This window comes from Geotrypetes seraphini, chromosome 5 (assembly GCF_902459505.1).
Source record: "Geotrypetes seraphini chromosome 5, aGeoSer1.1, whole genome shotgun sequence".
NCBI lineage: Eukaryota > Metazoa > Chordata > Amphibia > Gymnophiona > Dermophiidae > Geotrypetes > Geotrypetes seraphini.
Window position 1 is genome coordinate 83,588,729 of NC_047088.1, and position 26,412 is coordinate 83,615,140.

The window sequence follows — 26,412 nt, forward strand, 5'->3', positions numbered from 1 at the left end:
GAAGTCAGATAAAAAGAAAAGGTACATGACAGCTATTGTGACTCAATAAATGATGTCAATGTGCTCCATACCATTTTAAATGCACTATTATATCCTAAAATTCAGTGTTCATTCTTTCATATTTGTAACTAGAACATAAGTTTGCCCACCAGAAGGTATAATTAAGTCGCTCATAACTCTTCCAATTGCGTGTTATCATCTGGATGGCTATTCCCGTCATTATTAAGAGAAGCCGACTTTTATAGTGATCCAAAGAAGGTTTAACATGTAATAGAGTACCACAAATTATGGCTTCATAAGTCAGTGGTATCGATGACCCAAGCACAACATTAATTTGGCCCCATATCGACTTCCAAAAATTAAGTATCAATGGACAATAGAATAACAGATGATCCAAAGTCCCTATATCAGAATGATAATGCCAGCATCTATTAAATTTAGAACTGTCTAACTTTTGCAAACGAACTGGGGGTCCAAAAAATCCTATGCAACAAAAAAAACAAGTTTGTCTCATAGATGCTGACGCTGTACATTTCAACCTCCAAGTCCAAATTCGTGGCCATCGAGATGCAGAAATATACTGCAAATGATTCCCAGCCAATAAAAATGTACTGTTATATGTTAGGGAATCATTTGTGGTCTGCACTCTTCAAGTCTCACCACAAATTTATTATTGGATTCAGGTTCAGGCTATGATTTGGCCAGTTTGCCACTCAAGGACATTTGCTTTCTTTTTGCTGAGCCACTTCACAGTTATTGGTTCTCCAAATTCTTGCGCTCCCGCTCTTACATGGTTAACATGAGCGGCACCTCATCCTCCCCCTGGACCCCGACTTGTGGTGTCCCACAAGGCTCACCCCTCTCCCCAATCCTCTTTAACATTTACATGTCCTCCCTGAAACTACTCCAACTATCCCCCCTTGAAACTCTTTACACTTACGCTGATGACATCCTCGTCCTCCTTGAGACCGACTCGAACCTCACTAACCTCTCCACGAACATATCCTCATGCATAAAGAACCTCCAATCCTGGGCATTCACAATGCATATGAAACTAAACGAGTCCAAAACAAAACTCCTTTGGCTCGGCCCAAAATTAGACCATCTACCTTCCTCCATCCCATTGTCCTCCGGTCCCCCATTACAGCTCGAGTTCTCAAGCAAAGTTCTGGGTGTCACCTTAGACTCTTCTCTATCCTTCAACGAACATCTCCAATCCCTGGTGAAGAAATGCTTCTTCAGCCTTCACATGCTAAGGAAAGTCAGACCCTATTTTCACCAAAAACACTTCGCAGTCCTAGTACAATCCATCATCCTCTCCAGATTGGATTATTGCAATTCTATCTACCTCAGCCTAACCAAGAAAAGCCTCCACAGACTTCAGCGGATTCAGAACGCCGCAGCTAAGCTTGTTTTTGCGAAAAGCAAATTTGATCATGTCTTACCACTCCTGTCTAAGCTCCATTGGCTCCCAGTAATCCCCAGGATCCACTTCAAATGTGTGTGTCTGGCCTACAAGATCCTACATGGCATCCTTCCTGCCGTTATCCCTCTATCCTGGAACTCCCCAACCCCTACTTCCTCCAGATCCTCCCAAATTTTTAAACTATCCTTCCCTTCCATAAAAGGTATTTCCCATGCAGGCAAACTTGGGTCATCCCTCCCCTTTAGAATCACTGAGATCTGGAATAACCTCACCTCCCCACTCCGAACCTCAAGCTCCCTCCAACTCTTCCGCAAACACCTAAAAACCTGGCTATTCTCAAAACTGTAACACTTCCCCCCTCTTAGGCCTCTCACCTTCCCCCTTTACACCTAACTCTTTAATCTCTCCACTGTAGTTCCTCTCTCATCCTTCTTCCTGTAAACCGTGCTGAGCTCCGCATTCGTGGAGATGGTGCGGTATATAAACCCAAGGTTTAGTTTAGTTTAGTTTTGCTTTGGGCTTGGGTCATTGTTCTGCTGAAAGCTGAATCTTCTCCTCAGTCCCAGGTCTATGGCAGAGTGAAACAGATTTTTCTATACTTTGCAACATCCATTTTTCCCTCAACTTAAGACACTTCTCTGTCTCTGCTACTGCTTAGCATCCTTACAACATTCTGCTACCACCGCTCTTTTACTACGATAGTAGTGGAGCTAGCAGGGTGATGTGCTGTTTGGTTGTTTTTAGTACATCTGGAGGGTAATTCTGTAAGGAGCTGCCTAAATTTAGGTAGCAAGAAAATGTGTGAATGTCAGTATTCTACGTAGTTATTCATACACAAAAGTGAAGTCATGCATGCATGAATGATTGTTTCTGGCTAAGCGGTATTCTTTATGTAATGTAATGGTGTTTACTAGAGCTGCCCGAATCAGGGAAAAATGTTTTGATTTGGCCTATTGAATCAGTTTTTTGATTCGATTCAATTTACTTTCAATGACACAGCTTTTTAAGTTTGAAGTTGAATCAATTTTTATTATAAAATTAAACAAGCCAGATTAATACAGATCGATCCTGCACAGTCAATGCAAACAGAAAAACCATGTCCTTTTCATACACATAGAACACAGATATACCCTCACCCAGTATGGAATAAGTAATCACAAATTAAAGATAGAAATATGTAAACAAAAGTTAAACTAAACAGTCAAGAAGCCAGACTCTGCATACAATGCAATACCACAGAAACAGTAACACATGTCCCCTAATACTGTGGAAAATATAAAGATAGCAGATGTAAATGTGAAAAAACTGACAAATAACAATCACCACTTTACAAATAGAAATTAAACAAAAATAGGAAATAAGAAAATACCATTTTATTGGACTAATCCATTTTTAAATTAGCTTTCAGAGGCCTAAACCTCGTTGTTCAGGTCAGTATAGTATACTGCTGTTATGGCATCTTGTCCTGACCTGTTTAGTAAAAAAATGTATTACAATTAGTCTAATAAAAATATTACTTTATTTTCATTTTCTATTTAAAAACATTTATCAATACAGCTATAATAAAACAAAATCTTTTTTTCTACCTTTTGCCATTTCTGCTTTAATCACATGCTTTGTTCTCTTCTGGATCTGGATCTGGAAAAAAACGGGAAAACTATCAGACCGAAACAATTGGAGATCCAACATAAAGAGCTACAAATTATTGATAAAAGAAAACCGAAAAGCATTCTATTCATCCCAAATTAATACATTCAATAACAGTTCTAAAGGAATCAACACAAAAGAACTGTTCAACTTGGTTACAAATTTATTTGACACCACACGCCACACTCAATCCATGCATAATACTAAGCCACCTTCAGCAAACGATCTAGCTCAGCATTTTAATTCAAAAATTATAAACTTAAGAAACAACTGTTCGACAAACAACATATGTGCACAACAAATAGCCAACATACATGAAAATGAAATACCAGCGAATATGATTTGGAACTCCTTTCAAGATCTAGAATGGAATAATTACATCAAACTATATAACAAGTACACTAAATCACACTGCATTCTGGATCCCTGTCCCCCTGACATTATGAAAGCAGCCCCATTAAACTTTAAACTAACATTGTGGAGCTATCTGACCGATAATTTTAAAACTGGAAAATTCCCAACTAATAACGGTCACATAATAATTACCCAATTCCAAAAAATCGTAAACAATCCTTAGCATCAGTAACCAACTATAGACCAGTAGCATCCATCCCACTCTTCGTAAAAATCATGGAAGATCTGGTACATACCCAATTGATGGAATACCTTGATCAGTTCTCTCTTTTACATGAAACCCAATCTGGCTTCAGACCTCTGTTTAGCACCGAGACAGTGATCGCAGTGATCCTGGATTACTTACACTCCCTATTCAGCAAGGGCCATAATGCCCTGATCATGCAGTTTGACATCAGCCTTTGACTTAGTCGATCATGAGAAATTGTTACAATGCTTAGACGCAATTGGCATCAGAGGTGAGGTTCTAAACTGCTTCCAAGGTTTCCTTATGTCCCACACCTATCAAGTACGTTTTAATTACAACTTCTCTAATACCTGGAGAAACCCATCTGGCGTTCCACAGGGGTCACCATTATCCCCACCGCTCTTCAATGTTTACATGTCATCACTAGGTGCACAGATGGCCCAGCGAGGTATAAAATTATTCAGTTACGCAGACGACTTTACAATCATTATCCCGTTCGCTACTTCTCTCTCTGAAGCTACCCCCATGGCTACAGAAGTACTAAACTTGATGGAACAATGGACAACAGAATTCAGACTGAAGCTTAATCCAGAAAAAACTAAATTCTTCGTGACCTCGCCACACCCACTTGTCACCACAACATCACTATGCATCAATAAACTCAGCTACCCTATTCAACCTACAATGAAGGTTCTGGGGATAATACTGGACCAAGGCCTAATCATGAAAGACCAAGTGAGCTCCCTAGTCAGAAAGGGTTTTTTTACTCTCTGGAAGTTAAGGTCTATTAGAGCATACTTTGACGTTTCATCATTCAGAATTCTGGTACAATCCCTAATACTAAGCCATCTCGATTACTGTAACATCGCCCATCTGGCAATCTCCCAGAAGAACATACAGAGACTGCAACTGGTACAGAATACGGCGGTCAGGTTGATCCTTGGGTTGAAGAAGTCTGATCACATAACCCCTTCCTACTGACTCCTGCACTGGCTGCCGATGGAGGCATGTGCGAAGTTCAAGCTGGGATGCTTTTGCTTTAAGGTACTATCCGGTTTAGCCCCTAAATATATAATTGACTTTTTCCACTTCTCAACCGATAGTCACAAGAGAGGTACATACCCGAAGTTCATCTCCCCTCTGCACTGAATTGGTGAGACTGATTTTCCCGCCCAGATCGAATCGATTTAAATCGATTCGAATTGGGAATCAGGCAGCTCTAGTGTTTATTTTGCAGTTGGGTGGAGTTTGGCTGGAGGCTGGGGCAACCAATTATACATGATTCCTCTGATAATCAGAGTGGATAGCGTTTGTTGTCCACCACTGGTGCTAAAACCAGAAATTCAATGCTGGGCCTGTTCTGGGCTTTGGCACTGAATGATCGGATAGGTGTGAATGAATGAGTTAACCAAAGCGAGTTAACTGATGGCTGCTCCCAGCCAGTTAATTCGCTTTGAATTTTGGCTGGGTAGATTACAAAATCCTAAAATCTGTATGCATTCTTTTGCAATCTAGGCACACACATTAACACTAGCTCTGTGGCTAGTGATTGCATCTAACATGTAGGCACATTCTTGGCCCCTTTATGCTAGCATTCTATAAAGAATAGTAAGCATCTACTTTTCTTTATATAAGTCTCTTAGAGCCAGATTCTCTAAAATCACCATTAAAATCCTGTGGGTTGCTGTGGTGCTGGTAAATTGTCTGATTTGAAAACGGCGATCAATGTTCAAACAATTTCACATGCAAATGAATTTCATGGAGGTCTGCCGTAATCCCATTCAATCAGTCATAGGAGAAACCGCAAAGAAGAGCTACGTCACAGGGATGCATGAGTGTCAACCATAGGTGTGCCTTTTTGTAGCACATCATTGCTGCATGACATAAGAGGGGAGGGGCAGAGAATTAACAACAAATCATTCAAATGTGAAAATGCAAGCTACATATGCTTTTTTTCTACACTTCTTCGGCAGGACATATACAATCGGAAGCCCCAGACCAGCCATTATATGCTTTTAACAGACGCACCTTTAACACACGCTGGACCCATAAGTGTGGGTGGGGGGTGGAGAGGGGAGGAGAAAAAGTGACTCAGACCAGAAAGGAGGGTGGGAAGGGAGGAACAGATGCTGGACCTACAAGTGGGGGTGGGTGAAGGGGGAAGAATGCCAAAACTATTTTATAGTAACTCTCAAGCAACCATAAACTATTATTTCAGATGGAATGAGGTGCCACCGATGTCGCAACAGCAAGGACATTAAAGCCCCAAGTCAGAGACTATGTTTTAGAAGGGGAACATTGTTAGAAATAGGCACCATGTACTTCAGTACCAAGGTTAGAACAGGAATGAGAGAGAAACCTGTTGGTAGAGAATACACTTGACCAGGGGTAGGCAATTCTAGTCCTCGAAAGCCACAGGCAGGTCAGGTTTTCAGGATATCCACAATGAATATGTATGAGATGGATTGGCACGCACTGCCTCCTTGAGATGCAAATCTATCTCATGCACATTTATTGTGGATATCCTGAAAACCTGACTTGCCTATGGCTCTTGAGGACTGGAATTGCCTACCTCTGCACAGAACTATTGGGAGTATTGACATGAGTGAGCAGACAAAGCCATGTGTAGAGCCACTCCTGTGGATATGTGCTGTCGGTGAAAGTTCATTTTCAATAGGTTCAGAGTTGAAGGTGACAGAAACTTTCTGCATAAGCATGTTTCTATGTTCCAGGTTCTCTTTAGTATTTCTTTAGCATTTCTGGGGCTGGATAATTTTTTTTGCTTGTGGATGTAAAGTTCCTAACTTTCAGTTTTGTTAGATGCAGATGTTTTAACATTCCATTTCATTACAGATGAATTTTTCCTATGCTTTCCATGGACGGAGTGCTTCTTTTTTTGTAATAATATAGTGCTTTTTGTCTCTCATTATGCCCTTGTCACAAGTCAGCGCTTAAATCCAGCAGGCAGCCTGGTGACCCAGTGGCAGTGCTCTGTGTTAAGGAGCAGTTGATTTCTACTCTGGTTGATAAGGATTTGCTTTTCTGCTGGGTAGCTCTACAGAAATAGTTTATTGTGATAGTAAGGGGGAGGCTTCCCTCTGGCAGCCTGTATCCACGAGGTAAGAATTTCAGATCTTAGTGGCGGCATACTGAGAAATCCACATCAAAATTGGAGTAGAGAATGGACATTTTCATAACCCTCTGAAACACATTGGTATTAGAACATTATTTTGGTAGGGACAAAATGGCTATGTGAGAGGAAGCTATTTTCTGGTACAGGTGTTCTGAGTCCTTGGGACACACTGAGCCAGTCAGGTTTTCAAGATACAATGAATATGCATGAAATACATTTGCATAAAATGCAAGTAGTGCATGAAAATTCATCTCATGCATTTTCATTGTGGACATCCTGGAAACTTGATTGGCTGGGTATGTTCCAAGGACTGGGCTGAGAACTCCAGCTCTGTTAGTATTAATATCATGACAAAGTGCATTCTGTGCCCCTAAATACTTTTTTAGAGTTTTCTTTGACCTGACTGTTGCTTTGTTTCTCTTTTTTTTTTTTTACAGGTAGATAACCAGCACCCCTGGTTTCTAATTCTGAAGCAGGACTGTTTTAACTAAAGATGGAAACACTGGAGTCGGAATTGACCTGCCCAATTTGTCTGGAGTTATTTGAAGATCCATTGTTGCTGCCTTGTGCTCACAGCTTGTGCTTCAACTGTGCCCATCGTATCCTGGTTTCCAGCTGCACGTCTAGCGAGTCCATCGAACCTATAACTGCTTTCCAGTGCCCTACCTGTAGATATGTCATTTCACTTAACCACCGAGGCCTAGAAGGGCTGAAGCGGAATGTAACCCTTCAGAACATTATTGACCGGTTTCAGAAAGCTTCCTTAAGCGGACCCAACTCGCCCAGTGAGAGTCGTAGAGAGAGAACCTACAGAAACAGTCCCGCCATGACTAGCGAAAGGATTGCTTGCCAATTCTGTGAACAGGATCCACCTAGGGATGCAGTGAAGACCTGCATCACATGTGAGGTGTCATACTGTGATCGATGTCTAAGGGCAACACACCCCAATAAGAAGCCCTTTACCAGCCACCGGCTGGTGGAACCTGTGCCAGACACACACTTGCGAGGTCTCACTTGTCTGGAGCATGAGAATGAGAAGGTGAACATGTACTGTATCCCTGATGATCAACTGATTTGTGCCTTATGCAAACTAGTGGGGCGCCACAGGGATCACCAGGTTGCCTCACTGAGTGATCGCTTTGAGAAGCTTAAGGTAAGGCCTTTGCTGGGAATTTTAATATAGACAAACTGAGCAGTGACATGTAATTGGCAATTCAGGTGAGAAAGAAGACTGGTTTAAATATAAGTCTTAAACAAAGTGGTTAAACAATGAAACTTTATTGTAGGGACTCAACACGGCGGTGTTTTGGCAATGATGCCTGCATCAGGAGTCCATCAACCAAACTACCATGGAGAGATCCTTGGATCCAAAAACAGCCAAATAAGTAGAATACAGAACAGATCCATAGGAAGTCACTAAAATATGATGCACAGTTTGCAATGAATCTCCCTCGCAGAGCTGCGATCAAATGTATGTGACTTCCTAGTGATTTATTCTATATTCTACTTATTTGGTATTTAATCGGATAGTGTCACTGAATATCTCTAGTAACCATCCATTTCCTAACCGGCTAAGGAATGGGTTGTCTAGGGAGATAGTGTGGGCGGAGCCACAACTTAGCCAGTTAGCAGCGATATTCATTCCGCTAACCAGTTAAATAAATGCGTAATTGACAGTTTGAAAGATGGTTGCGCTATTACAGATTTGAAACTTATACATGGTAACACTGTCATTCAGGCCCCAATTCTTCATATGAAAGTATTGAGAGACCGACACAGCCCTCTAGGCCCTAGGAACATTTAAATGACTCAGTTCTGCCTTATGTCAATCTGATGCATTGTGTCCCAGCAAAGTTTTTCTAGTTTTGCTAATAATGGTCTGAATGTGGGGGAAATTCTGCACATTCAAAGGAAAATTCAGTGCAAAAAAAAAAAAGTAAACTTCTGTGCAGAAAAATATAAAATTTGCAAAATTATGCGTTATTTTGACCTCAACATTTGATGTTAACTTTATAACTTGCTTCTGCTTAGAAACTATTCTTCGGTAAATTCAAAAATACTATTTCCAAGCTCCTAGATCCACTCGATTTTGATATTTCTTTAAACCAGCTTCAAAACATCAATTCGGGACCTCAGCGACACCACTCACCACTCAAACCATCTCACAGTGGTTTAGCTTCACGTGTCTTATCGTCATCGATCCACTACCAAGGCATAAATTTTTCAGCCCCTATCTTAGTTTTTCTGTTTGCATGTTATTTATTTTTTATTTTTTTCAAATTATCTTTATTTAGTCATATGAAACTTACAATTAACACAAAAATATAACCAGGCAAAAGCAGACAAAATAAAATCATCTGTGTGTTTGCATGTTAATTTGACCTGGCAGTTGATGCCTGAGTCATCCTGGCTGCATGAACCAGCTGCTGCTGCCTCCTATCCCATGCAGCCCAGTTGCCATTTCTTGTTGCATCCTGTGACCTGTGTGGATCAGCTATTGCGTCCTCTGACTCCCCCTCCCCCCTGTCTAACTGCTGCTGCCATTGCTGTGTGCCATCTCCAGACCCTGCTGCCTTAGCTACCTGCTACCTGCCTTCTACCAGCTATATGGCCCATCTCCATGCAGATGAATTCTGTGTAAAATATGATTTTGCGTAGGAGGATAATTCTATGTGAATTCTATGCTACAGAGTTGCACAGAATTCCCCCAGAAGAAAATGACATTCCATCTTGCATCTCTAGAAGCCCATCAGCTAGGCTTGCTTGTCTGTGAAAATTGTAAGGCTGTTTATAGCTATTCTGTATATTGTTTTAAATTAGAAGGAAAAGTGTGCCTTTTTGCAGATGATACCAAGATTTGTAACAGAGTAGACACCGAAGAGGGAGTGGAAAATATGAAAAAGGATCTGCAAAAGTTAGAGGAATGGTCTAATGCCTGGCAACTAAAATTCAATGCAAAGAAATGCGGAGTAATGCATTTGGGGATTAAAAATAGGAAGGAACCGTATATGCTGGGAGGAGAGAAGCTTATATGCACGGACGGGGAGAGGGACCTTGGGGTGATAGTGTCCGAAGATCTAAAGGCGAAAAAACAGTGTGACAAGGCAGTGGCTGCTGCCAGAAGGATTCTGGGCTGTATAAAGAGAGGTGTAGTCAGTAGAAGGAAGAAGGTGTTGATGCCCCTGTACAGGTCATTGGTAAGGCCCCACTTGGAGTATTGTGTTCAGTTTTGGAGACCGTATCTGGCGAAAGACGTGAGAAGACTTGAGGTGGTCCAGAGGAGGGCGACGAAAATGATAGGAGGCTTGCGCCAGAAGACGTATGAGGAGAGACTGGAAGCCCTGAATATGTATACCCTAGAGGAAAGGAGAGACAGGGGAGATATGATTCAGACGTTCAAATACTTAAAGGATATTAACGTAGAACAAAATCTTTTCCAGAGAAAGGAAAATGGTAAAACCAGAGGACATAATTTGAGGTTGAGGGGTGGTAGATTCAGGGGCAATGTTAGGAAATTCTACTTTACAGAGAGGGTGGTGGATGCCTGGAATGCGCTCCCGAGAGAGGTGGTGGAGAGTAAAACTGTGACTGAGTTCAAAGAAGCGTGGGATGAACACAGAAGATTTAGAATCAGAAAATAATATTAAAGATTGAACTAGGCCAGTTACTGGGCAGACTTGTACGGTCTGTGATTGTGCATGGCCGTTTGGAGGAGGATGGGCAGGGGAGGGCTTCAATGGCTGGGAGGGTGTAGATGGGCTGGAGTAAGTCTTAACAGAGATTTCGACAGTTGGAACCCAAGCACAGTACCGGGTAAAGCTTTGGATTCTCGCCCAGAAATAGCTAAGAAGAAAAAAAAAAAATTTAAATTGAATCAGGTTGGGCAGACTGGATGGACCATTCGGGTCTTTATCTGCCGTCATCTACTATGTTACTATGTTACTATGTATTTACCCCTCCCTTTTACAAAGCTGCGTTAAGTTTTTTTTATCGTCAGCTGTGGCGGTATTAGCTCCGATGCTCATAGAAATTCTATGAGCGTTGGAGCTAATACCACTGCAGTTTTGTAAAAGGGGATCTTAATTTGTAATTTTTCAATATGTATTTTATATTTCTTATCTTGTCATAGCTGTTATTTTTTTTAATTTTTTTAGTGCTGCGTTTTGATTCAAATTTGTAGTCACAATCACATAATTTAAAGGTATATTATTTAATTTTTGTCCTACTATAGCTTCATGTGATTCTGGGCAGTGGGAAATTAAGTAACTTGCCCAGAGTCACAAGGACCTGCAGTGGGGAGAAAGCAAATAACATACCTATAATTGCACGATTAATCACAATTAAGCTTTAATTGAAATGCAACCTTACCACCAGCAAATTATACATGAACCAATGATAATTCTTTATTCGCAGTTTGCAGATCCTCAGCAATAACCACTAAACACTTTGGGCTCCTTTTACTAAGGTGTTAGGGCCTTAACACGTGGATTAGCTTGCGCTAAATTGCCGCACTCGCTAAACCTTAACACTAGCATTGAGCTGGCGTTATTCTAGAAGCATACCGCATGGTTTAGCAGGCGGTAATTTCATGCGTGCACTAAAAACGCGCACCTTAGTAAAAGGAGCCCTTTATTTCATGATTTTTTGAGATTAGATGGGCTTCTTAAGTAAAATGATCAGTCTGGATATCTAAAAAGAAAGCTAACTGGATGTTTCAGATATTCAGGTATCAATTTCCTACAGATGACTCTAAACCTTAAACTTTTATTCACCATCAATTTTATATTTTTATTCAAGCCAGAAGAAAATATAGATTTACAGTATAATACCGAGGGACGTTGTGTTATATAATACAAAATTAGATGTGAGTCATCCTAGGAAAAGGTATTTTTTATGTAGTTATTTTGTCTCTGTCAGTTTTACTGCCAAGGAATAATAAATGCAGTCTGCAGCTAAGAAAAATGAAAAATTGTAATGTTTGTGGATGTGTTTTAGGTGCTGGATTAATATCATGTAACATTTTTGGTTCATTTTATTCACAATTTTGCTGGAAAATGCTGGCCATTTTTTTCTTTAAAACCAGAGAAGCTAAAGAGAACATGTGGTGGTATTCTGCGTAATGTAATTTTTCTTGATTTACATTGTTAAAACCTTGTTGTTAATACACAAAGAACTTCATAATGAAGTCCCTGATGTTGTTGCATCATCATTAAGAATATGTAAACCATCTCAAGATCTGAGATCAATAAATCAATGTCTGTTGGATGTGCCAGATGTGAAATAGGTTCAGCTGGCTGGGTCATTCCATGTCAAGTAGTCCAGAGCTCCCCACTCGACCATTTCAGAAGCTAATGAAATTTTTTCAGGGGATATGTTGGAACCTCTAAGAAAGATATCTAAAGTTTGGGGGCATGGTCACAACTAGGTCCAGAATTAGGAGCCTCTTTATTTGGGCTACTTTTTTGTATCTGTGGAAGATGTTGAAATTGAAATTGGACCAGTTGACATGGTTTGAGAATCGTGAATGTATTTTTTCATTTCAGAAACCAGTACTCTGGAATGCATTACCTGTAAACTTGCAATTGATCAATAATAGTAATACCTCTTCTCATCCGTCTTCATTGGCTACTGATTAAATTCAAGATGTCAGTTTAAAATACTTTAGCACATAAAGCACTACATCTTGGTATTCCTTTATACCTTTCCTCCATTACCATCCTTTACACATCTTCTCAGGCCTTGCTGTCCATTGATGTAATCGTTTAGTCCTACCATCACTCAAACTGGAACATTATGAATCGACTTGCTCCGTGGCTTATTACTTCCTACCGCCAACTCTTTGGAACAGTCTGCTGTCCTAACTTCACCTGGAGCAGTCATTCATAAAATTTAAGGTATTATTAAAATATTACTTTGAATTAGCTTTTGGTACTCCAGCTACTCCTCAGGACGCTGCTCTTTGCCAGGTTGAGAGGGATCTCTGTGACTGGTCTATGGCATGTGCCTGCCTCCCCTTTTGCCCTCACTATCCAGTTTGTTATGTTAAAGTCATTAATGTTCACCACATTTTTTAATTTTTAATATTTTATAATTACCTGTACCTCTTTTTTTAGAAAAATTCTTTTTAAATTTTATGTAAACCGGCTAGATATTTGCTTGATAGTCGGTATATTAAAACTCTAATAAACTTGAAACTTGAAACTTCTGCTTTTTAACTTTTAATATGGATATGTGTTTTGGTATGAATGTTTTTGGTTCACATGTGCTTTGCTGTCCTATCAAACAATGGTATTCTTTTCTCTATTGTGTGCCATGTTGATCTGTATGCAATAATGTCGTGTTATCAAATTTTTAATAAACATATATAACAGAATTTAGGAAAAAGCATAAAGTGGAAGAGTAGAATAGTGGTTAGTACAGTGACCTGAGAACCTGGGGAACTGTGTTTTCTACTGCAGCAACTTGCGACTCTGGGCAAGCCACTTAACCCTCCATTGTTCCAGGTACAAAATAAGTATCTGAATATATCATATATACTCAAATATAAACTGAGATTTATAGTCCAAAATGGGCCAACATTTCTCACCTACCCCCACCCCCACCCCCGACCATTATCATTATATAATCTAATTCTGGTTGTAATTCTCTAAGCCTGCCACATTCTCCTATAATCAGCTCTTCACTTACTGGCATTTGCTTCTCCGGCAGATGCTGAAAAAGTTATGCGCTGATGGGATCAGAGCGGAGCCTTGAGCATCCGCACATGCTCAAAGGCTTGCCAGCTCCCGCACTCTGAGAGTCTTGGAGAGGGCAGCAGCTGGCAGACCTAAGAGCATGCACAGATGTTCAACACCCCCACTCCAATCCAGTCAGTGCATATATTTTTCAGCATCTGCTGGGGAAGCAAATGCTGGTAGGTGAAGAGCTGATTATCGGATGATCGGGGGTGGGGGGGGGGCAGAAAATGTTATCTGCTATGGTGGTGCCAGTGTTAGAGGACCCCAGGGGAGAGGGTAATGAGGGAGGGGAGAGTAGCTGTTCTGGGGGAGGGGAGAGGATAGGGACACAGAAGAATAGGGTGAGAGAAAGGGGAAATGTTCAACACTCATGGAGAATAGGGACAGGGGCATATTGTGGGAGTGGGGCGACACATGAATACTTGCATATAACACCCCCCACCTGGTTTATATTGGAGCTAACAGTTTCCCTCCCCTTTTGAGGAGAAAACTGTTATCTGAGTTTATACTCTGATAGGTTTATATTCGAGTATATACGATAATATGTAAACTGCTTTGATGAAACCACAGAAAGATGGTATATCAAGTCCCATCCCCTTTCTCCTTTCCCTTCTCACTTCCTATCCCAGTGCTTAGGGTGAGGTGTATGTTGAATGTAAACAAATATGTTTTGCTCGTCTAGTTTGTGATCCTGTATTTTAGGGGGAAATTCCATAAATGGCACTGAAAAATTTTGTGTTAAGTATGATTTTATAAAGGGCGAGCTTCCTTTACGAAATCGCGCTTGGCACCAATTTCTGCACCTAACTCTGGGCACCAGACTTATTAGACCTGCTGAAACCTGGTGTAAATGCAAGTTCTCAAGGTGGGATTTTACATAGCTGTGCTACTGAGCAGTGCACTTTTAATGCCTTAGGAATAAAACAAAAAAATAAAAAAAAGAAATTTAAATTGAATCAGGTTGGGCAGACTGGATGGACCATTCGGGTCTTTATCTGCCGTCATCTACTATGTTACTATGAATGCTAAATAAAAGTACTGGATATCAATATTTTGTTCTTTGTTATACTGGCCTCAGACCCACCACTCCACCGCCTAGCAAGAACTTTTAGCGGAGAGAATTATTTGGCTCTTCATCATTGGCCCCAACAAATTTTTTCTCATGACTTAATCTTTTACTCATTCATTTCATTCTTTATAATTTATAGTGAAATCAATAAATAATACTTAATAAAAATTCAAAAGCTTAACTTAACTTAGTTTAATATGCGTAACCTGGGAGGGAATGACTCAACATGTTTCGCACTGTTGTGCTTTATCAAGGGTACCCCTACAAAAAAAGAGAAGCAGTCAATACCCTCCATTAAACTGTTTCCCCATTCTTATACATATTTACTTAACAGGCAAAGTTTAAAAAACTCGCTGCGGCCGCTAATGTCATCCGACTCCTATAGTGCTTAAAGAGCAAGATGGCGGCGGCGTTCTAACTCAATACTTAAATACACTCCCTCCAAACAGCTGATAACTCCTGCCTCCCATTGGAGGAATAGAATGAGCAGCTTGGCATTTGTGCAGCTTTTAAAAGGACCAGCAAGTTAGGCGTGCTGAAAAAGGGTCTTGTAACTTTGCATGCAACTCTTTGGAATGCCCCTGACAGGTTTGCCTTTGGCAGAGAGAACATTCTGTGTCCATGCTGCTATGAGCAGTAAATGTAACTAAGGACATTATATTAATGTATTTATATATGTGTTTGGTTTTTAATTAAGTAAACACTAATAAACTTGGGGATTCCAAGGTTGATGTGTACTGTCCCACTCCCCACTTGTTCTTCTTTTCCTGCACAGTCAAATGCATACACAAATATTAATAGGTGCCAATTAGCTTTAATAATTGGTTGTAAGCAGCCAATTATTGATGCTAATTGACTTGTTAGCCAATTCATTTGTGTGGGCGGGAGCATGCCAAAATTTTAGTACACAAATCTAGATGCCATATAGAATCTGGGGGTCATTGTATATGTTTGGATATAACTTGCTGTGATCCTTGGATACAGTGGACTATACATTTTAATAAGCGAAACTATTCTTGAACATTGGAAATATACGTTCGATTATAATACAGTAAGCAAATTATCATATCCAAAATCAGGCACATAATAAGCAGCAGCAATGTGAAAAGGAGAATTAAGCTGTGTACAAATGATTGTCATACTCTTCTCTGTGTGCCTAAAATAGACTCGGATGTCACATTATCTCCTTTTATCTCATGTTCCCACTTAAATTATACATGCCTTGGGGAAGAGGGTTTTTTTTAATGAATATTTTTGACCATTGCACAGAGCTGCATATTCTAGTAATGCTGCAAAAATAAATTTTGTGTTAAAAACTTTTCAGTTTTGTTTTAATCATCAGAGGATAAGCCAAATATGCAAATGAACCATGTATTTCAGATACCACGTGCCAACAAATCTCTTGAATGTGCAGTATGAAATTTCTGCAGATAAATCCTTTGGGACCTTTGAGATCTGGAGTTTGATATCTGTGTCTCCAGGAAATCTCTTCCTTTTTTTGCAGGTTTCCTTAAACACTCTGCCTAGTCTTTTTTATTTGTCTCTCCTAAAGCCCCCCCCCCCTATATCAGCAACCCTTCCTGTGGCAACCTTCATCTCCTAGGCTCACCCCTGACAGTCCCTTCTCCCAACAGCCAGTATTCCTTACCATGACACCCCCTGATAGTAAATATCCCTACCAGTAGCAAACTGCCCATTGCCAGCTCAACAATTGATGTCCAACCCCCAATGTTGTACCTCTCCCCAAAGAATCTCTCTCAAGGCAGAACCCCCTTTGGTGCCCCCCACATTTGGGCATGTACCCATCATGTGGTTCCCTTCCCCCCAAAGAAATCCCCCTTCTCTGGCACAAAGAGACCCTCCACTGGTAGGCTCCCAATCCTCCGATAGCAACTCTGGCCATACAGAGGTGTCCCTGGGGTCTAGTGGAGTATGAGTGGGTTTACTCCTAGAGCTGCCATCATTGAGAGTAGTTTCTGTAGGGGGCTGGAGGTTACTATGGGGAGGGTTGTTGCAGTGGGGTTGGGGGATAGGGGTGGTGACACATGGGGGAATGCCACTTTTTATCGGGGTCCTTTAATGATGGAATAGCTACTTTAGAGTGCTTTTCTCATGTCTGTGTGTGAGTATTGGGGGGGGACTATGTTTATTTCCCCATGTGTAGAGCCTCTTGTAAAATAGTATGAGAATTCTATGCAGCCTGACTTGGACAAGTGAATCCCCCTCTCCATGTCTTTCTCAAGCCTGGCTCTATATACGTTGATAATTTGTTTGGTTATGTTTTGTTAGTTTTGATATAATATAATGCTTTCATGCTGTAGGCATAACAGAGCAGTTTACAATACAAAAGTCAATTCACAAGAATTGAAAAGAACACCACTTTTTACAGGATAGAGGTAATACAGAGCTAAAAGCTATATACACTCAAAAAGTCATAGTTTCACAGCCAATACTAGAAGTTCTCTAAACAAACCCTGTTATCCAAGTTCTACTTCACCCTTCCTCCCTTTCTAAGAAGCTGATGAAAATATGCTACTCTTTTTAAATGGCACGAGATCCTTTAACCATGTTCCGCATTTCCTTGCTCCCCAGAGAGCTATTTCCTTCTGGTAAGTTCACCTGTAAATATTCAGTGGTTGTATCACTCTGGCTTTGAGGAAGGCAGCTATAAATGGCAACTTCTAGATGTTATGACACCTATAAATAAAGGGAATGGAACTCTGCGGATTCACTTTAGAAGCATGTGAAGAATTTAAACTTTACGCACTCATTGTAGGTCAGATACCAGTTCTTTTGGAGTTATTTCTGCATGAAACTCAGGATTCAAAGTGCTCTTCTGGGGGAAGAGGGCGAAATGTATGAGATCAATACTAGATGCTGGAGCATCAATACTAGATGCTGGAGAATTCTTTTAGCAATACTTAGCTTCTTTCTGTTGCTTTCACCTGATAGGAATAGTAGAGGTGATGCCATATACTCTAGGGCAAATTCTATAAGAAGCGCCCAAAAGTTAGGTGCCTAATTAGGCACTGTTCAGCGCAATTCAAGTAAAATTGGGTGCTGTTTAATGAATCACGCTGAGCGGAACCTATTTTGGAGGCGCCCAATAAATAGGCCAGCTCTAGGCACAACTAAAAGGCGCCTATGTGAGCTAAGCACGCTTAAGAGTAGCAATTCTACAACAAGACGCCAAACAAGCATAGCGCCTGTTTTTATGAAGGCCACCTAGATTTTCAGAGGAGTCTTATTGCAGAATCGCTCTTTCTTACTAGGCGCCTAAGTTTCAATTATTGCTAATTAAAAAGCTTAATTGAGCTTGTTAATTGATTTAGATAGGCGCCTATTTAGTTGGGCGCCTTCAAAATAGGTGCCTAATATTAGGCGCTGGTTACAGAATTTGGGCCTCTATGTTGGAAAAGAATAGAATGCAATGTAAACATTTCCAAGCTCATTCAGTTTGATCATTTTCCCCACTTACTGAACTAGCTGGTGTCCGACATTCATATTTTATTTCAATTATGATCAGATTTCTACTTCTCTCCCCTTCCCCCACACTATCTGTACTGTGAACCTATCCTTGTATTTGCCTTTTCTGTCAAGAAAATCTTATTTAAATTGGTTCTAGAATATAATTATCTAATCTTTTTTTTTTCTAATTTTCATAATGTATCAATAAAAAAATACAGGATACGGAAATAATCAGTTAATTAAATAACAGGAAAAAGAAAAACATCAAATATACAAATATATATTTCATCAAGCCCACATAAATGAGAGGAAAATGCTCATTCATCAAAGAAAAATTTTCAAGGAAAAATAACTAGGATATAATCCTAACTTTCAAGAAGCTAATTTAGGACCAACTTTGGATCTTAGTCCACTGGGAAGAACCAGAGTGAGAGGAGGTGTACGATCAGGAGAGCTAAATGAGTCTCCTGAAGTTAATTCTGATCTAATAACTTGAGAAGACACCACTTCAAAAGAGGTCACAAGATAGTCCATTGGACTTGATGTAGGAGTAGACACACTAGTCTTAACTTTGTGTTTCCCCATACTCAAGAAAAATGATGTACCTTAATAAAAGAAAATAAAGGGGATTTTTTTTATCTTCCAGTGCTCCTCATGGCTCCAAGGGACTCCCAAGGGGTCCTTTTGGCTACGCTCTGCGACCGCGCACCTGTGGCTGTGTGCCACAAGAGCATTGGCTTTTTCACTCATACGATCAGGACCCCGGTAATGTCAATAGCTGGCCTTTTCAGTGCCAGGTGGAACAATGGCACTTTAAAGAAACCACCAATGCAAAGAAAACAGGATACTGGGCTAGCAAGCCAAGAGCCACCTCTCTCCGTCACTAAATGCCCTCTTCCAGCCCTTCCTCCAAATTCCTTTCAAGAGCATCAGCTTTTTCACTCAGATGATCAGGACCCTGATGATGTCAATAGCTGTCCTTTTCAGTGGCAGGTGGAACATCGACACTTTAAAGAAACCGCCAATGCAAGGAAATCAGGGCATCACTCTCCGTCTTTGCTGCTGGTGATGAACATTTTATCATCTGTATAGCGCAGGTTATTTCTTTTTCGGTCAAGTTTCCAAGTTTCCAAGTTTGTTAGTTTTTGATATCCCGACCATAAAACAAATATCTGGCCGGTTAACAATATAATTTAAAAGAGGGAGAAAAAAAGAAAAATGTATAAAATATTTAAGTGAGACATAAATGACAAAAACCAGACAGACTTGACTGTGGGGATAGTAGGGGAGGAGGGGAAAAAGTTACATTTAATGAGAAGAAAAGGGAAGAGTGGGTAGGGAAAAACGTGAAGGTGAGGGCATGTTGTAGTAGTAATTGCTTGCGAGAGGAGAGAGAATAGAAATAAAAGAGAAGAGGAAGAAGATAGATAGTAGAAAATTTAGGTTAGGTTAAAAGCGTCACGAAATAAGAAAGTCTTTAGACAAGATTTAAATTTAACAAGTTGTTGTTCGTCGCGGAGGTATTGTGGTATGGAGTTCCATAATGTAGGGGCAGTTACAGCAAAATTTGTTTTACGAGTATAATAGAAATCTTTTAGAGGGGGGATGAAAAGAAGTTTTTGATCAGAGGATCTTAGAGTGCGGGAGGAGCATTGAGGTATCAGGAGTTTGTCAAGGAATGAAGGTTGATGAGATTGTTTAATTTTAAAACAGAGTAAGATGATTTTATAGGTGATACGGTGGGTGATAGGGAGCCAATGAGCTTCTTTTAAGAGTGGAGTAACATGGTCAAATCGGCCTTTTTTATAAATAAGTTTTATTGCAGTATTTTGTAGTAATTGAAGGCGACGTAATTCTTTTTGGGGAAGGCCATTGAGAAGGGAGTTACAATAATCTAAATGGGAGATTACTAAAGAATGAGTCAGAACAGTAATAGAATCAGTGTCCAGGATAGAAAGTAGAGATCGAATAATGCGCATTTTGAAAAAGCAGACTTTAACGATTGAACTGATATGATCATGGTAAGTAAGATCTCTATCAATAATAACACCTAAAAGTTTAATTTTACTTTCCATGGGAAGTGGAATAGATTTAATAGAGATAGTTCCTAATAGAGATTCAGAAGTTTTAATTGGAAGAAGGAGACCACGGGATTTCTCGATGTTGAGAGAAAGCTTGTTTGTGTAGAGCCAATCATATATGTTATCTAATTTATTGTTTATGTCTTTTATTTCTGAGATGTTGGTGGTGTTGATTGGATGAAGGAGTTGTATATCGTCTGCGTATGCAAAAATCGTAAATCCTATTGATTGGGCTAATGTAAGAAGGGGGGAAAGAAAAATATTAAATAGCAGAGGGGATAGAATTGACCCTTGAGGGACTCCGAAAGTTTGTGGTAGGTTTGGCGAAGTTTCGTTTTTAAGGTGGACTTTAGAGCAGCGTTTGTGAAAGTAAGATATAAACCAAGAAAGTGCAGAGCCAGTAATTCCGCAGTCTTTAAGTCTTGTAATAAGAAGAGGGTGGTCAATAGTATCAAAGGCTGCGGATAAGTCAAGAGAAATTAGGATAGCAGATTTTTGATGATCATGGTAGTATTGTATAGTGGAAGTAAGGCCTAATAAAGATAGTTCTGTAGAGTGTAAAGAGCGAAAGCCTGTTTGGCAGGGATGTAATGCATGGGTTTTTTCAAGAAATTCTGTCAGTTGGGAATGAATGATTTTTTCTGTAAGTTTGGAGATTAGAGGTAAATTAGAAATAGGACGATAATTTTTGGGGAGAGAGGAGTCTAGGTTATGTTGTTTGAGCTTTGGAAATATAAGAGCTGTTTTCCAAGTGGATGGTACTAAGCTATCAGAAATAGACTTAGAAATCATTTCCCAGATGAATGGGCCAAAAAATGAATAGAATTTTTTAAGAAGTATAGGAGGAATGCTCTCTAGAGGATTATTGGGGGAGTTTAGAGATTGTAGAATGGGAAATAATTGAGTTAGAGATGGCATTTTGAAATTAGAACAGGAGCTGAAAGGTAGTTGAGTAGGATCATTGAGGGTTTGAATAGAGGCGGTTGTTGATGAAGGTCCAAGATGAGATCTAATGTCTTTAATTTTAGTGTCAAAGAATAGAGATAATTCATTTGCAGAAGGTAGAGTTGAAATAGGTAGGATTTGTTTTTTTTTTGGAATATTTTGAAAGTGATTGAGCTAGGCTAAAGAGTGTAGAAGAGTTGCGAGTGATAGAAATAAGTTTGGAGAAATATTCTTTTTTTGTTTGTTGTATAGTTGTTTTATAGTGGATGGCTTTTTCTTTAAAAAGAGTGAGAAAGCTGTTGAGACGTGTTTTGCGCCATTTGTTTTCTGTCGATCGAAGTTGTCGACGGAGAAGAACCAGTTGTTCATTGTACCAGGGTTGATGTAGTTTTTTTGAATATTGATTAGAAAGTGGTTTTTTTATAGTTTCTATTTTAGGTGCCAGAGAGTCTAGCAATGATTTTGTGGATGTTTCCCAGAGAGAAGATTGTTCGGTGATGGAAAGAGAGGAAAAATCTTTAATATTTAGGTTAAAGGAGGTCTTGAATAGTAGATAGAGTTATATTATTAAGATTGCGGGTGTTTAAATTATTTTTTTTTAGCTGTTGAACATGAATGGGGTGAATTGTAGTATCTAGTTGCCAGGTAATTAAAATATGGTCAGACCAAGGTATTGAATGGTATTGAAATTTTTGAAAGAGCTGAATGTTAGAGGTTGGACAGAAAATATTATCAAGAGTATTACCCGCAGAATGAGTGGGCATAGAAATGAGGGGAGATAGTGATAGGTCAGAAGTCAAGGTTAGAAGTTCAGAAGTATTGTAATGATTAGGGGAGTTGAAATGGATGTTAAAATCTCCAAGAATTATGGAGTCAGGATAAGTGATATTAAAATCAGATATAGAAGAGATGAGAGCAGAGAGTGAGTTTTTAGATACAGGAGGGGGGGAGGTAAGTAAGAAGAAAGTTAAGAGGAGAGGAGAGTTTTATAGAGAAATGAAGAGTTTCAATTGGAGCAGTAGAAAATAGAGAGGGGGTATTCACTTTGAAACCAATGCTCTCTTCTTCCAAATTTGCTTTTCTGAAGATGGCTTCACCGTAAAGGTTGAATAGGTAAAGTGACAAGATGCATCCTTGCCTGATGCCACATTTTATTGGAAACCAATCTGTTTCATATTTTGTTCTCACTGCAACGTCATGATTTTCATAGAGGCTCTTTATGAGCTGAGTTATGTGTTTGGATTTTCCCATCTGTGAAGCAAAAGTATAGGGGATTTTTTGATTCTTTCCTCGTCTCCAACATCCATCTAACATTGGCAATAATGTCTCTTGTTCCTCGACCTTTTCTAAACCAGCCTAAACTTCTGATAGTTCTTGCTCAACATATGATTGTAGCCTTTGTTGTATTATTTTCAGCAATATTTTGCTGCCATATGGAGTTAATGTGATCGTTCTGTAGTTGTTACAGTCCTTGGAGTCACCTTTCTTCGGTATAGGTATGAACAGTGATCTCCAATTGGTTGGCCTTTTTTTTTCCCTTCCAAATCTGTTGACGCTGTTGAGTGAGGGCCATGATAGCAACTTCTGAGCCTTTGATTAATTCATTTGGAATACCATTGATACCAAATGACTTGTTTTGTGATAAAGACTTAAGGCTCCTTTTACTAAGCTGCGCTAGCGGTTTCAGCACACGCTACAATGTCGCACGCGCTAGATGCTAACGCCTCCATTGTGCTGGCATTAGTTTCTCCGCATAGCGTGGGAGTTAGTGCGCGCTAATCTGTGGCGTGCACTAAAAACACTAGCGTAGCTTAGTAAAAGGAGCCCTTAATTGCTGTTACCGTATGACTTCTTTTAAAATATCTGGTTCTTCTTCGGTGCCAGTTTCCAGTTCAATTTCCCCAATATTATCCTCATTGTCTTTTTTGTATAGATTTTCTGTATATTTTTTCCATCCCTTTTTAATATTTTCTGGATCATTCTAGATCATTTTCTGAAGTAGTCTGTGAAAAATGCAAGGCTGCTTATAGCTTTTCTACATGCTGTTTTAGATTCTTCTAATTTGCAGATTATCAATTTGTATTTTGTATTTCTTATGTTTTCATTACTTTTTATTCTTTAATTTTTTTATGGCTTCCTTTCAATTAAAATTTGTAATCACAATTAATCACACGATTAAAGGTATTTTATTTATTTTTTCCCATTGATGCTCCTTGTGACTCTGATCAGTGGAAGATTAAGGAAAAAAATAATAACATATCTTTAATTGTGTAATTAATCATGATTAAAATTTTAATCAAAATGCAGCCCTAATCATTGGGGTTGATATTTGGTAGGACTCAACTGGGTAGCAACAGCTCCTATCCTAACCTGATAAGTCCTTCTGATTGGGTCCATACCCCCATTTTCAGTGGCATTATTCTCTGTATCTGGTTTAAAAAAAATATTTGGACAAATTTCTGAAGTTGAAGTCCATAAACATTTACCCCTCCCCTTTTGTAAAACCATAGTGTGATTTTTAGTACCAGCCACGGCGGTAACAACTCCGATGTTCATAGAATTCCTATGAGCGTCAGAACTGTTACCACCGTGGCTGGCACTAAAAAAAACGCACTGTGGTTTTGTAAAGGGGGGGGGGGGAGGTTATTAAGGTAGACCTGAGGAAAGCCACTGCTTATTCCTGGAAACAAGCAGTATGGAATCTTGCCACTTTTTAATCTGGGCTGACCACTGTTGGAAACAAGATACTGGTCTAGATAGACCCTTGGCTTGAGCAACTCTTTTGCACTGAATATCTGATCAGACCATCTTGGCACCATCCAGTTTGTTTAGGCACAACCTGGAGGTGGAGCTAAAATGATGACATTCAGTCTGATAGCTGGGTAACTATCTGAATAACATAAAGACAGTAAAAAGGCCTGCACTCAGAAAAGTAATGCCAACAAAGTTATACCTGGATATTTAGCACTGGTATCAGGGTATGTCTTGGCACCAAATATTCAGGTATAAAAGATCAGTGGTGGCTGAGATTTAAAAAGTGCTAACAGTTGCAGGCTAAATGATTATTTTAAGGTACACTGAAGAACTAAATATATGCCAAAAATTCCCATGTTTACTTGTAGCAACACGGATTAAGGGGTTTTCCCTAACCAATGCGACTATTATACCACTGGGCAGCAGGGGGCGCTAGCCAGTGTGTGGATGGACTACAGGCTGGGCTCATTTAGAGGAGGTCCCCAAGAGAGAGAGAGGTCTCCAGAAGGAAAGAGATTCCCTAGTTAGGTGGCAGGAGCAGAGCCCTGGGAAGTAGTGCTACCCTGTGAATGTATGGGAGAGACTTGGAAGGTGGAAGCCGGATATATATTGGAGATGGCATTAGAGTGATTGATGCTTGGCTGAAGGTAAGTCGATTTGGGTGGAGAAGAGACCCTGGGGAGGAAAGAGAAGAATTAAGAGTTTATAATGTCATGCCCGAGTTTGTGTTGTAAACAGGCCAGGTCTGTGAACAAATAAAAGTTTTCTTTACATCTTACCAGTGGTTTGTATGTGTATGTGTGTCGAGTTATATCAAGAGTCCTAGAAAACCCAGTCAAGACCGTTACAGCTCCCTCTTGGCTCTGAATGTCATGTAAAAAAAATTAATAATTTCTAATCTCTAAGGATTGCTTTGTGGTGTCTTCTCCAGGGAGATGATGAAAGCACAATCATAAATACTGTCTTCAGGTATTAACACTGAACAAAGATGCCAAATAATTTCTAATTATGAAAAATACCATCAGCTTCTTTGCCTTTATTGGAAGTGCCCATGGACAGGAAAGGAAACTGAGGTTTTTTGTGGGTTTTTTTTTTTTTTTTGCTTGTTCCAGTCAGTGGTGAATCCCCATTCTCTGCACCCATTCTGCAGAGTAAATTGGGTCTCCGAGGGTTTGGCAGTCAGATGTGTGGTTATTGGCTGCCAAAGAAGAGCAAGCACAAGAGGCCATTCATATTTTCTTGTTGAACACTTTATACTAGTGAATTAAAGGGACCTTGGAGCTAATATGTCAATCAGATTGCATAATTAAGCCTGCAATTCAACAATGTGTGACTGTATGGTGAGTTTCTGAGTTTGATCACCAGCCACAATTATTAATTCCTCCATTCTGCAGAGCAGGATGTGTCCGAGTTTTTGCTGTAATGCTCCATTTTCATCTAAATGCCTTCCAATATTGTCTGTGTGGACATTGGTGCTGTTTTTGCAAAAGAGCAAAGCATTTACATATGCAGAGGATAGCTTTAGAGATGATCCCTATGGGTTAAACCTTTTTTTTTTAAATAACTTTTAGAGATCAATTCAAGAAAGGCTACCTAAAGTTAGGCATCAAAAAGTATTGAGCATTAAGCGCAAATTTTATAAAAGCAACAATGCGTGTAATTGCTGTTATAGAATACTAGTGTAAGCCAATAGTTATGTGCCTACATTTAGGCATGAGCATTTTTGCAGTGTCAATAGCAGACATACTGTATATATTGGAATATAATCTTTTATAAACTGAAGTAACTTCCCCCCCAAAAAGAAAGAAAAAAAGTTGACTCAAATATAAACCAGGGGTGGGGAGGGTGTTAATATTCAGGTGACCAGCCCTGCCAGGCTCTGCACCCTGTTTCTCTTCCTCCCTACCCTGCCCCCTCTCCCTCCCTGCCCTGTCCATTTTTCACTCTCCCTCCCTCATGATGCCATGCAGGCCTGCGTACCTTTGAAATACATGGTGGTTCAGTGGTGGGCTGAGACAGGAGGGATCCCTCCCGCCTCCTGTCCCAGCCGACTGCAATGGCTTTTAACTTCCTCCTGCCTCCCCCGCCATGGTGGTTGAGCAGTGGGCTGGAGCAGGAGTGGTTTTCCCATGCTTCTGCCCCGTGCTGAGCTGCTAACTGAATGGCTGCTCCGAATTCTTGCAGGATTCATGAGAACTCTTAGCAGCCATTCAGCTAGCAGCTTAGCATGGGACAGGAGAGCGGGAAGACTGCTCCTACTCTGGCCCACAGCTCAACCACCAGGAATTTCAAAGGTATGCGGGGAGGCAGGAGGGAGTTAAAAGTTGCAATCACCCAAGACAAGAGGCGGGAGGGATCCCTTCTGTCTCGGCCCACCGTTGGACTACTAGGTTTTATAGTAGGTCCGGTAGAGGCCTGCAACAGGTCCAGGTTGGGGCAGCGGGTGGGTGCTAACCCGAATATAAGCTGAGACCCCCATTTTTTAGCCATTTTTTTGGCCCCTACATCTCGGCTTATATTCTAAACGAAACTAAACTAAAACTTAGCTTTA

The 26,412-nt window shown here is 40.1% G+C and overlaps 1 protein-coding gene across 10 annotated transcripts in view; it reads left to right on the forward strand.

Annotated features, from left to right (window-relative positions):
* LOC117360819 (probable E3 ubiquitin-protein ligase MID2) overlaps nucleotides 1–26,412 on the forward strand; it is a 651,807-nt gene that overhangs the window by 87,770 nt on the left and 537,625 nt on the right. For all 10 annotated transcript variants that reach the window (XM_033945263.1, XM_033945261.1, XM_033945267.1 and 7 more), the window contains exon 2: nucleotides 7,245–7,960. In XM_033945263.1, the coding sequence (XP_033801154.1) occupies nucleotides 7,301–7,960 (660 nt within the window). In that variant the 5' untranslated portion in view covers nucleotides 7,245–7,300. The remainder of the gene's footprint in view (nucleotides 1–7,244; nucleotides 7,961–26,412) is intronic.